Below are 13,809 nucleotides of genomic sequence, written 5' to 3' on the forward strand. Positions count from 1 at the left end.
TGCTGACTAAGGAATAATCAAGATCAGTTGTTGAAAACTAAGGGGAAAGGAAAGGGAATTAGCAGAGATGGGGAAAACTATACCCTCATTCTTAAGTCAGATACACTGCAATTAGACAAAACAAAACAATAAGAATTATAGATACAAAAGGTAGTTTTCAGTACAAGGTAAGAAGTATGTTTTTCTATTAAACAGCATATTGTCTGCAATATGTATGGAAAAATTGTTTTAGCCTACAGGTGCAACTTTACAGAAAGAGCCAGGTGGTATAACAGAATAGTTTCTTTCCCAAGTAGTCACATAGACTTTTGTCTTCCAAAATAGATAAACCTAATTAAGTCAGAATTTTTCTTCAGAAATGTTTGAGTCATCAAACTTAGATAACTCTGCATCCAAGATTGCAGTAATCAAGACAGTAAATCAACCCATGCAAAGTAATTAAGTTAATTTCTACAAGGATGTATTGGCAATTTCTCTTCGCCTCGGACCCCTAGTTACCATAACCGCTAGGCCAGGGGTGGAGGAGTGCGAGTGCCCTGGGACCCGGGAAGAGCGTGGGCCCCAACTCCCAGGAAAGCCGAAGCTGATTTTCTCTCCTGACAACCTACGCCCCGCGGTGCGGCTGCAGGTAGCAATCCAGACTACGAACTCTTGGCCTCTCCGGCCCCGCCCCGCCCGCCCCGCCCCCCACAGCGTCCGGCTGCAGTGTCTCTATGGAAACGGGCCCCACTCGAGCGCAGCGAAGACCACAATGGCGGAAGGGGAGCAGGGTGATTTGGGCGGCTACTACTTCAGACACCTGCCTCAGAAAACCTTCCAGTCTCTCTGCACGAAGGAGACCACCAGCCGGCTCCGCCAGTGGTGAGAGGCCGAAGGGCAAGGATAGAAGAGCCTCTCGTCCTTCGCGGCCGTGGAGCCGCGGGCCGGGTGTCGTCGAGGCGGGCCGGTCCGGGGTGGGGCGGCCCCATCCTGGGTGAAACCGCGAGGCAGCGGTGACACGCGCGCAGGGGTTCCGCGGGTGGGCCTGGCCGAATGTGTTCTTAGAGGTGCCAGGCCGAAGCTGACTTTTTTTTCCCTCCTCTGCTCCAGGTCCATGCTGGGCAGAATCAAGGCACAGGCGTTCGGGTTTGACCAGGTGTTTCAGGCCTACCGGAAGGATGATTTCGTTATGGTTGGTATGGGCCTTGGAGACGGCTTGCGTCTCTTTCCCCCACGTAGGCATAGATTCTTGTGAACACTCGATTACTTAGTGTTGTGGTTTTCTTGGAGCTTGAGAATAGTGAAAGATGCAGGTGATAAATTTTAAAATGATCTTTTATATTTCCCATCACCATCCTTTTGCCCATCTTCTGTATCCTTCCATAGAGATCTTCACTATTTTGGAAAGTCAGTCTCTTTCTTTATGGAGAATCAGCCTCTACCTCATTTTTTTTAGTATTACGACCCAGCTTTATCACCAGCTCTAATTACTAGGCTTAGCTTCAAATTACTTTTGGTTCCTCAAAATCAAATCAACCTTTGTGAGAACAGGCTCTAAAAGCAGTTCCAAATGAGGAATTCCAAAAAAAGGAATGTCTTTTAGCTACTAGAAATAAGTGCTTTGAAAGGAGAAAAACTTGAAAGTACAGGTTTGGGTGCATTAGTTACGATTCATTCATGTTATTGTAATTCCTGGGTGTTTTCTCCTCAGTCAAATGGAAAATAATGTTATGATCTGTGATACTATCTTTGCCATTGTGCCCTCAGGCATTGATTTATTCACTCATTCTTAAATACTTCCTAAGGGCCTACCATGTGCTAGAAATTCTGTCAAGTGCTGGGGATACAAGACCTAACAAGACAGACAAGCCTGGCTTTCAGGGATCTTACAGGGATCTTTCTTGCCTGTGGCAAGAAAGTAGACTAATTAATAAAGTAAAATATTTACTGTGACAGTATATTAGTTTCCCAGGGCTGCTGTAACAAAGCACCACAAAAGAGGTGGCTTAATACAACAGAAATGTACTATCTCACAGTTTTAGAAGTGAGAAGTTCAAAGTCAAGGTGACGGCAGGATTATGCTCCCTCTGAAATCTGTAGGGAAGAATCCTGCCTAACCTTCTCCTAGTTTCTAGTGGTTGTCAGGAGTCTTTGGCACTTCACTTGCAGCTACAGAACTTCAGTCTCTACCCCTGTCAAAGTCACTTAGACCTCTTCTTTTATATGTCTATGTCTATGTCTCTTCTCTTTTTTATAAGAACAGTAAATATTAAGGGCCCACCCTACTCCAGTAAAACATCATCCTAACTAGTCATATGCGCAGCAGTCCTGTTTCCAACTAGGATCATTCTTTTTTTTTTAAATTGTTGTTCAAATACAGTTTTCTGTCTTTTACTCCCATCCCAGCCCACCCCCCCAGTGCTCCCCACCTCCCTCCTATTTCCACCCCCCCTTAGTTGTTGTCCATGTGTCCTTTATACTAGTTCCTGTAAATCCTTCCCCATTTTCCCCTGAAATTCCTTCCCCTCTCCCCTCTGGTCACTGTCCTCGTGTTCTCTATTTCAGTGTCTTTGGTTATATTTTGCTTGCTTGTTTGTTTTGTTGTTTAGCTTCCTGTTAAAGGTGAGATCATATGGTATTTGTCTTTCAACACCTGGCTTATTTCACTCAGCATAATGTTTTCCATATCCATCCATGCTGTTGCAAAGGGTAGGAGCTCCTTCTTTCTTTCTGCTGCATAAAATTCCATTGTGTATATGTACCATAATTTTTTGATCCATTCACTTACTGACGGTAGGATCACTTTCTGAGGTTCCAGGAAGGACATGGATTTTGGTGAGCACACTAATTCAACCCTTAACAGAGGGTAAATGGGTCAAATGTCTATTTCTCTTTCCCTAAGATAAGAAGAAGATCAGGATTTAATTCACTGAATTTGAGAGTGCTATAAAAATTTTAATGTAAGTCACTTATTCTTATTATATCCCTGTGGGAATTGTTAAAAAAGATCTGATCGCAGCTTGCAAAGCATATAGTTTTGGAAGCTAGAAATGTATAGTATTCTTTATAACACAATAACATAATTGCCATAATTGGGAATATATCAGGTACCCTAGGCACAGGAAAAAAGACCACTCAATGGAGGGGCAATGGTGTTGGGGAAAATGTCATGGAGGACATTATAGAATTTATTCAGGTTGTGCAATAGACACAGAGTTCATCGGTAGATTCAAGACTCATCCATAATGCACAACCAGTTTCCTCAATACCAGGCAATTTTTTCTAATATTCAAAATCTTCACGTTTGTCCTGTTTTTTTTCCTGTTGGGTAGATGGTATTATTCCCATATTTCAGTGCAAAGAAATGTACTAATACGATCATTTTTACTCACGTAACTAATTTGGAGGAAATAAAGCACTGTGGCTGAGAGCATGGCCCAGCAGGGGGTTTCCATTGAAGCTAATGAATCCTCCGGGCCCCTCACGCAAGCTTCTCCCTTGTGGAAGCCCCTTCCAAAGAACTCTGAGTCTACCAATATAGTCACATGGTCATATGTTTTGGAAATTTTTCAAAAACATGTTTTTGAATTCTTAGAGCCCCTAAAATTGTGTAAGCTTAAGGCCATGTAAAACCTGGATCCTCTTGATTTGTCCTCTAGTTAGCTGTGTTCAGATTCCAGTTCTGCCACTTACTTGATAATTGGGCAAGTTACTTAATCTTCTTTGGACTCCATTTATTTTTCTACAAAATGACACAGAAGTATGTGTGAATATAAAAATACTACTGAATATCTGGGGGAATTGCTATCAAAATTAAAGGAGATAATATACACAAAATACTTCACAAATACCTGGGTCATATTAATAACATTTGTATACTACTTTACAAAGTATGTGTCTATAGCAGTAGTAACTCTTGTTTGCCAGATTAGCTTTCAGCAGTTTTTATTCATTTGTCACTAATCTTTACAATAATCTGGTAAATTTGGTGTTTCAAACCCCATTTTAGAGATGAGGAAATGAAAGTTCAGAATGGTTAAATAATCTGTGCAAGAATGCCCACCAAATGACAAAATCCAGGCCTTCTGACTTAAATACCCATGTCATCTCTACAATACTATAAATCATCATAACTAAACAAAGGGTATTGCTTAAACTAGAATTCCAGATTTCAGATTTTTCCCTTCAATTTAAAAACAAATATTGTTCCAAGGTTCATATGTGAAGTAGTAAATGGTTGGAAAGAAGGAAGGAAACATTCATCCAGCAAACATTTCTTTAGTTCCTAGATCTGTACAGATAAACAAGACACTTAAGGAGAAGGAAGCACCAAAAATTGCATTGCAGAGTGAGCAATGATATCAGACGTGTCGTGTACACAAGGTATTGTGGTGGCACAAAAAAGAAACTGATTGTTTTTGACTGAGGTGGTCACAGGAGGGTTTCCAAAAGACATGTCACTTGAAAGATGTGAAGAAGTTTGTCAGGGAGACAAAGTGGGGGGACAGCGTTAAAAAGATGGGTGGAACAATACTTTGGAAGAACTTTTTGAGTCATTCAAAGGACTTTGAGCTTTATCTAGCTAATGAGGAGTAACTGAAAGGTTTTCAGCAAGACAGCAAAATCTGAAATACATGGCAGAAGTATGGAGGGTAGTTAGGACTGAGTCTGGAAGCACTGAGACACTATATAGTGATGGTCTAAGTTAATCAGTTGTACCAAGAAAAAAAAAAGTACCCCTGGCTGGTGTAGCTCAGTGGATTGAGCGCAGGCCTGCAAACTGAACAACTGCAGTTTCCCAGTCCAGGCACTTGCCTGGGTTGCAGGCTAGTTCCCAGCAGGGGACACATGAGAGGCAACCATACATTGATATTTGTCTCCCTCTCTCCTGCCCTTACCCTCTAAAGATAAATAAATACAATCTTTTTTTAAAAAGTAGCATCAGAATGGCCTGGAGAGAGATTTAGGAAAAAGCTAGTACACACGTACTGATAAAATCCTGAGAGTCAGGACTGAGGCAGAGGGGGATGTGTAGGATGACTAAGTTTCTGATTTAGGTGACAAGTGGCAGGTGGTGTCACTCAACACATAGAAAATGCAAACAAACAAAATGAGTTTAGTTTTAGGCACACTGAACATAAGGTGTATGTATCTAGGTGGCAATATCCTAGATAGTTGGATATAAGATCTCACTTTGAATCTTAAGGGAGCACTGGGGTCAGTGTGGGCATCTCACCATAGGATTAGGGATAATGAGGGGAATCTTCCACATAAACTTCAAGGAAGCTCCTTAATTAACAGAGCTTTCCTAGGGTCTGCACAGCACTTCTGCTTACGTTTCATGACTAGACTCTACATACACCTCATGGCCACATGCCACAGAGACGAGAAGTGCCGACTTTTAGCTGAGCAAGCAACTTTCCCAAATAAAATTGGGATTCCTTAAGGGTTGATACTGGATCAGAAACCAGCAGTGTGCCCTACAGATGATAAAGTCAAATACCCACCTATGTTTCATATATGCAGCATATAGTAGACATACATTAAAAATTGTTAGAAAATATATTAATTTAGAAATACTTTTCAAACATTTTATGAAACAAGTTTATTCAAATCTTCACATGCATTTTATCATCAATATCTTTGTTATCGCCATTATTAATTTATGAATCATCTAATATTTTTTCCAAAACACCTCAAGCTTTCCTAAAGCTATTTGAGACACAGAGAATCCCTTCTAATGCCTCACTGGAAATTCTCTCAAAACCCAAAATACCATTTGCATGCATTAGGGTAGGGTGTTTTTTTAAATTCATTCTTTAGATTTATAATTTTAATCCTAATAGCATAACTATCATATTCCTTTATTTGAGGGGCCTTCATAAAGACTTCCATTGGCTCCAGATCAGTTCACCACAGGCCACTTAGACTACTTCTGTGTATAGTGATACCTAAATGTAGTTGTAAGTTGTTACTCCCCAGGGAAAATTGCTAAATCTTAATTAAAGGTCCCCCTTTTACTGATTTATACAGAAGACCTCTTTAAAAGTATTCAAAACCAGTACTGATTGAGGTTAATTTCCACTTCTTACTTTTCAAACATGTATGTTATATAAACTAAAATAGTTGCACATACACTCTTTACTTTGAAAGACTTTGTAAAGTCATAAGGCAATTTTTTCCCTGAGGAATAATTTTGAGGAAAACTCACTTTTTGTAATTGGGTGTGTCTGACACCTGTAATGTGTTATCTTTGTCCTCCACCAATAAACAAACTCCATGGGAACAGGGACATTGTTTTGCTTGGCAAAGTGCAGACACTCACAAATACTTGTTGAATGTATTCATCTTCACTCCACACACCCGGTCCCTTCACTGATCCCTTTATCATTAAATGACATTCATTCTGTGTGGTGCCTTTATGCAAAATTTCCAGGAGTCATCTTTGATTCCCCTGGCTCCCTTTGTCCCTACCTCCTAAATACTCGTTTAATCCATCTATTTCTGTACTTCCCTACTTGCTGTGGGCTTGACTCCTGTGAGTATCAGACCTTCCTGGGTTACAGCAGACCTCCCTCCTAACCACTCTCTGAAGCCCTTGAATTCATTCTCTTTACTACAGCCAGAATGAGCTTTTAAAAATAACTCTAATCACTTCTCTGTTTAAATTCCTTAAATGTCTTTTACTGCTCTTAGATAAAAAATGCTGATCAATCTAGGTCAATCTTAGATCAAGATAAAAATTTTTGACCTACAAGGTCTATACTCCCCAACTTCATCTGACCATTACCCCTTGGCTCTGGTCACACTCAACCTCTCTACTTTTCTTGAATGGGATGCCCCCTCCTTTCTCACATAAAGGAACTTAAATTCTCCATTTTCTCCACCTTAAAAAAATATAATCTTTCCAGTGTCATGATAGAACCAGATCAGCACAGCTTGACTGTTAAATTTGCAGGAATCTTATGCTGATTGTAAATTGTTAGCAACTTAGAAATCAGCAAATGCTATGAATCAAGGCTTTTTGTGGGGTGGGGGGAGTAGTATCAGTTGTTAAACATTTACCAATATGCCCCTTTGGCCAACTACATGCTACTCACCATTTTGATCTAATGTTCTTTCTGCATTAACCTTTCTTCCCAATATTGTTAGATTAGATCTTCCTATTATGTACTTCTATAATACCTGGCACTTCTTAATAGAAGTCATAGCATATTAGTAATATCTCCCTTAGTCTGTAAACTCCATGAGGGCAGGAACTATTTCCATTTGATTTTGGAGTTAGAAAGTCAAGTGTATTTTTAATTGAGTAATGGGAGCAGGAGCCAGATACAGAAGAATAACTGGTAGAGAAGTGAAACAAATAGATTCCTCATTCAAGAAGGTATTTGGGAAAAGACTGATAGCTTGAAAGGAATGTTGAAATAAGAGAAATATTTATTTAAACAATCTAAGCACAAAGAACAGTTCGGAGGGTCAACAGTCATCCTCTATTCCCATCTAATCCTATCCCCTACCTTCTCCACCTGCCCCCCATTGCCACAACACTGCATCCACCACTTCTAAGGTAACGTTCATTAATGTTTTGGTATATATTCTTCCATACTTTACATTCATATAAATAGAGGCTATATCTTGTTTTTCTATCATACACATAACTCCTAAACTAGTCTTTCTACCCAAAAGGCTTATGGTTTTCCTTCAGTCAATACAGCAGATGTTTATTGAGTAACGTTTATGTGCCTGGCCCTGTTCTGAGTTCTGGGAATATAGCAGTTAGTAAGAAAAACAGGGCTTCTGCTTTTATGGAGCCTACATTCTATTCTAATATGTACTTTCTTTTCAGTAACGGAATACCATCTAGTGTAAATGTACTGTATTTTATTCAACCATTCTTCTGTTGATGGACATTGAAAACTTGTTTCCAGCCCTGGCCGGTGTAGCTCAGTGGATTGGGCGCAGGCCTGCAAATCAAAGGGTCACTGGTTCGATTCCCAGTAAGGGCACATGCCTGGGTTTTAGGCCAGGTCCCCAATGCGGGGACATGTGAAAAGCAACTACACATTGATGTTTCTATCCCTCTCTTTCTCCCTCCTTTCCCCTCTCTCTAAAATTAAGCAAAATCTATAAAAGAAAAAAAACTGTTTCCAGGTTTTGTCACTGCAATTAATGCTATAAAAAATTCTTGTACGTAAATCTTAATCTATCAGTGGTTTTATTTCTGCAGGACACATACCCAAGAGTGGAATTTGTTGGATCATAAAATATGCATGTTTTTAATGTTCAAGATTAATATCCAGTTACTTCCCGAAAGGTTGTAAAAATTATCCTTTCACCAGCAGTGTGTACGAGTGCATAGTTCCTGGTACTTTTGCCAAAGTCACCAGTCTTTAAATCTTGCCAATGTAATGGGTTAAAGTAATGTCTTCTGGGGTTTTTTTTTCCCATTTCTCTCACTGGTCTTGAAGTGGAGCATCTTTTCATAAGTTTATTGGCTATTTGTATTTTTATGTGATTTTTATATCCTTTGGCCATGTTTAAATTGGACTATTTTTAACATAACCATTGGGAATGTTAGCTCCTATTTTTTAAAAAAATATGTTGCAAATATTTTCTCCCAATCTGTTGTTTTTATTTTCTTTTATTGCTCTCTTAGACATCACTATTTTTACTGACTGCCTAGCCCCTTTTGAACATATATAAGGTTTGGGGGTAATTTTATTTTTAGGAAGTCCAAAGGAAAACCTGTAACACTTGCTGCCTTTGCACTCGGCACAAACCTGGGGTCCAGGTTTACCAATCAGACTTTTATCAGTGCAGGACCGGGATTTCAAAGTGAGCAACTTAAGGAAAGAGGTGCACAGAGAATCCATTTCACTGGCAAGGGTGATGGCAGAGGCATTCAGCTTTCAGGCAGGGCAGTCCTGGCACAGCACTGGCCTTACCGAGGAGAACGGGTGGTGATCGCTTCCTTCAGTGCTTGGTGGGGCTGCAGCAAGGAAGACTGTTTCCTCACCAGGGCAGTTCTGTGTATGATTTTGGATTGTTCCCAGGGCTGGACCTTTAGCCAATTCATTCCATGTCCTGAAAATTATGTGCACTGCCTGAGATACTTCAACAAGTTTCTCTTCTGATCGTTTCAGCTGGAGTCAGCTGCTGGTTCTTGAAACTAAAACCTGACCACTTTATTTTCTTTTGCAATACAGAAGTTTTTTATTTTTAGGAAGTCAAACCTATGACTTATCTATGGTGCTTCCTGGATAGAATTGAATTGACAATCACTTTTATATTTTGTTCTAGTTGGGGAGAGGTGGTAGTGATTACCAAAACAATTGATGGGGAAAACAAGAATAAAGGAAAACAAAAATTTCAAACATTATATAACCCCCTTTTCTCTGTAAATTATTATTTTTGTTTATTAAGTGTCAAAGATATCTATAATTTAACATACAGTATCATTCATACTGTGCCAACTTGAAGGTAAAAAAACTTCGTTTCTTTAGAAAGTGCTTATTACTTAGACGTTTTACCAATTTAAAATTATCTTTCCCCAATTGAGTTAAATGAGATTTTACTATAGTTATTTTAAAAGTTCTTATTATTGTTTATAATAAAGGATCTAACTTGTTTCCCTCAAATTTGTATTTTAGGCTTTTTTCAAAGACCCAAATGTTATTCTTAATTTGAAGTTACTTTCAGATTCTGGACAGTGGATTACATTAGGTAAATACAATTTATTTTTATCTTTTCAGATGACTGTTTTACTATTATAACAAAAATGTGCCTCAGAAATTTTTATTAAAATACAAATTGTGAATAGTCATTTGTTTGATAACATCAAGGTCAAATATAATTAGCTGTGCCAGGCTTGCCCTGCTTCTTTCTCCTGACTTAGCACATAAGAGCAATTTTTCTTTTTTCATTAATTTGGAAAATACTTTTTTTTGGTACCTTCCATAGACTCTGCCAGGTACAGGGAACATTAAAATGAATAAGAGAGCCCTGGCTAGTGTGGCTCAGTGGGTTTAATCCCAGCCTGAAAATCAGAGAGTCACTGATTTGATCCCCAGTCCAACACATGCGTGGGTTGCTGCGCAGGTCCCCAGTGAGGGGGGGTGCAAGAGGCAATCACACATTGATGTTTCTTCCCCATTCTTTCTCCCTTTCCCGCTCTAAAAAATAAAATAAATAAAATTTAAAAAAATAAAAATAAATAAAATGAATAAGAGAAAACCTGTACTCAAAGAACTCGATCTATGAAAAATATGTGCAATAATGTATCACAGGTGTTACCATAGCAGTGGGAGCAAAAGGAGGGGAGTGATGAATTCTACACAGGAGGGGGTGGATCAGGTAAAATTCCACTGATTTGGGGTGCTTGGGAAAAATCTCATTTGGGGTAGGGTAATGGATTTCTGATAGGTGCTAGCCACTATGAAATATTCTTTTAATTATAATAATACTTAACCCCCCAAATTTAATTTTGTAAAAAAGAGTACATTAAATATTAGAAGAGTCTCAAATTCTCAAAAAGAGAACTTTGTATAGCTAATGTTTTCATAATACATTAAAACATAACTAGTAATCTTTATTTAGAGAAGATTACCTAAACACTTGGGAACAGTCAAATCCCTAAATGACTCTCAGGTGAAGGAATAAATCATCATTATTAGAAGATTATTTTGAAAACAAATATGTGAACAATATGTATTTTTTAATTTGTATTTTATTTTCATTTTTAAAATTATGATTGACATACAATATTATTTTAGTTTCAGGCTTACATCCCCAGGATTAGATATTTTTATAGCTTATGAAGTGATCACCCTGATAAGTCTGGTACCCTTGTGACACCAAACATGGTTATTACATTATTATTGACTATATTCCAAACACTGTACTTTATATCCCCATGACTGTTTTTATTATTGGTCATTTGTATTTCTTAACCTCTTCATCTTCTTTCACCTATCACCCATCTGACACCCATGAGTTTGTATATGAACACCGTATTTTACACTTTAGATTGAGGCCTCTTAACAATCATCATTGCATTTGACATCATTCATCACTGGTTGGTAATAAGAATTGTGCTCAAGAAAAAGCAAGTTGATTTTAAATTGGATGGGGTCATTGTGGTGAATTCTTACACTGCATTTTTATGGAATTCTAGTAGTCTTGCACGAAAATAACTTTTCTTAGTGTTAGTCAAAAACAAGATTACAAACAGTTCATGATGTTAGACTTAGTAGGTCACATTTTATTGCTTTTGGCCAAAGGACTACTGCAAAATTTACAGTTAAAAGCTGGTACAGCTTGCTCTTCAGACTACTTACAAAGTTAAACTGAAGATCTAAGGAAAATTTACCAATTCAGAATCTTCAAAAGGAAATAATGAACCATGTATCACAGTGTTTATAAAGCATATTTACAATAACCAGTCAATTAATTTACAAAAAAATAAGATTCATTGAAAAAAATGTTCAGCCTTCCCCCACATTGGTACATACTTCACAAAACACTTTTTTTTAATTTTTAAAAAAGCCATTGCAAAAAGAAAGGTTCTAAAACTCCACATGTGCCTGACAGAGTGCCTGATTAGAAGTACTGTGGAAAATAGGGTAGAAAAGGTAGCACTCATTTCAGAAGCAGATGTGTCTAGTGGATTGTTAGTGTTCTTCCATTAACTTGTTTTTCTCTCTCCCTACCTACTTTTCTTCTGAAATATGGTCATCTTTCTTCTGATTTTCCTCTGGGGCCCTTGGTAAACAAACAGCTTTTTAAAATGAGAACAAGAACATCTTCTAGCAAGTGAACCAATGTTAAAGAGAGTGAGATGGAACCTCCTTTACTACTGACTGCACTGCCTTGATTGCCAGCTATGAGTGCAGCTTCATCCTCTCAGCCAACCACCATAGGCTTCTTCCTTTAGCCACACTTTGCCCCTTTTTGACTTACATACAATGGATGCTTTTTATGTGCTCAGCTAAAAGCATTATATACGTTATTCTCAAAACAGCTCTGAAATACACACACACACACACACACATATAAATTTCACAGATGAGGAATCAGAGGCATGAGCTAAGTTGTTATGCTATACTGGATTCAAATCCAGGCTCCAAAATTCAAGACCTTGACCACTATGCCATCCTGCCTCTGCCACTTCCATGTTAATGAGGTTGCCAGGAAAGCACCAACTTGGACACAAAATAAAAATGAGGCACCCAGTGTATTATAATGCTAGTATCAAGGGGAAAAATAATACATTTTAATTTTCTGTTTGATTAGAGTCATGCATTATATATCTAATAAATGCTGGAGTCATAATTTAACCAAATTCCTATGTAACAAATAGCATGTGCTATGGACTGAATCATATCCCTTCAAAATTCTTATATTGAAGCCTTAACCTTGTGATGGTATTTGGAGATGAGGCGTTTAGGAGATAATTAGGGTTATGAAGTCAGGAGGGGCTCAAATGATGGGATTAGGGCCCTTATTAGAAGAGGAGGAAATCCCAGAGCTCTCTATACTGTGGGAACAAAGGTGGAAGGCAGTCATCTGCAAAACAAGAAGAGTCTTTACCAGGAATCACATCAGCCAGAACCTTGATCTTGGGTTTCCTAGCCTCCACAGCTGTGAAAAATAAATGTCTGTTGTTTAAACCACCCGGTCTATGGTATTATATGATAGCAGCCTGATCTGACTAGTACAGATTTTTGAAGTGGAGTCCTGCTGTAACAAATAACTAAAACTGTGAAAGTGTTTAAAACTGTGCAACAGAAATGAGTATAGGCTGAATGACTTGAGGTGTATCCTGAAAATACAGATGTTAAGGTTGATATAGTGAGTTTTTAGATGGAAATGAGGAATGTTACTGGAAACTGGTGGAAAGGCAATCCTTGTCATAAAATGGCAGAGAACCCGGCAAATGTTTTATGGAAGGTAGAACTCACAAGTGATAAAATTGAGTATTTAATTGAGAAGACTTCTAAACAAAATGTCAGAGAATCAGCTTAGGTCCTCTAGAATGCTTATGGTAAAATAAGAAAAGAGAGAAATTGAGCAAGGAATTAAGCAAAAAGGAACTAGAACTTGAAGATTTGGGAAATTCCCAGCATACCTATATTGCAAAAAATTGGGAAAGCTTGTACTGAAGAGAACACTGAGTGGCTGAGCAACCATTTGATAAAGAGATAATGGGTTCAGTTTATGCACTTAATCAGCCATTTCACCAGAAGCCAGGAGTAGAAATGGGGATTTTACCGGTAAAAAGACACCAATTAGAAGGGAAGGGAACAGGAGGGGGAAAAAAGACAAAGTGAAGGCTGTCAAATAGTTTATACCCTATAGGACTACCATAAAGCCATTCAGCTGCAAACGTGCTCTGTTTTTCAAGAAAAGAGAACTGAGAATGCAATTCAGAGATTATCAGGACCTCCCTCAGTTTCAACAACAAACCCTGTCTTGGGGAGAGAGTTACAGAGGCAGAGCCACTGCCCTGGTGGATGTGGAAGGCAGGACATTGAACCAAAGAGGATTATTCTTGGGGCTTAAAATCTAATGGAATTTGCCTTGATAAGGTTTTGGCTTGCTTGGAATCATCATTTCTTCCTTCTTTTCTATGTCTCCCTTTTGGAATGGAAATGTCTGTCCTATACCTATCTCGCCATTATATTTTAGAAGCATATAACTTCTCTGGTTTCACAGATTCATAGCTGGAGAGGAATTTTACCTCAGGATGAATCTTAATCTCTAGTCTCACCCATAGCTGATTTAGATGATATTTAGATAAGTCTTCGGGTTTTTAGAGTTTAGAGTTGATCC

The 13,809-nt window shown here is 38.4% G+C and overlaps 1 protein-coding gene across 3 annotated transcripts in view; it reads left to right on the forward strand.

Moving 5' to 3' along the window:
- The first annotated feature begins 708 nt into the window (after positions 1–708).
- The window catches only part of CFAP300 (cilia and flagella associated protein 300), a 44,015-nt gene continuing 30,914 nt past the window's right edge, over positions 709–13,809 (forward strand). For 2 of the 3 annotated variants that reach the window (XR_005064114.1, XM_037029748.1), the window contains exons 1-3: positions 709–861; positions 1,090–1,175; positions 9,630–9,702. Coding sequence is in view for 2 of the 3 variants with exons in the window: in XM_037029748.1 (XP_036885643.1) it covers positions 714–861; positions 1,090–1,175; positions 9,630–9,702 (307 nt within the window). In the remaining variant the exon portion in view is untranslated. The remainder of the gene's footprint in view (positions 862–1,089; positions 1,176–9,629; positions 9,703–13,809) is intronic. The other variant, XM_037029750.1, reaches the window with a different exon arrangement.

This window comes from Sturnira hondurensis, unplaced genomic scaffold (assembly GCF_014824575.4).
Source record: "Sturnira hondurensis isolate 20B ecotype Veracruz unplaced genomic scaffold, ASM1482457v3 Scaffold0020489, whole genome shotgun sequence".
NCBI classification, from domain to species: Eukaryota; Metazoa; Chordata; class Mammalia; order Chiroptera; family Phyllostomidae; genus Sturnira; species Sturnira hondurensis.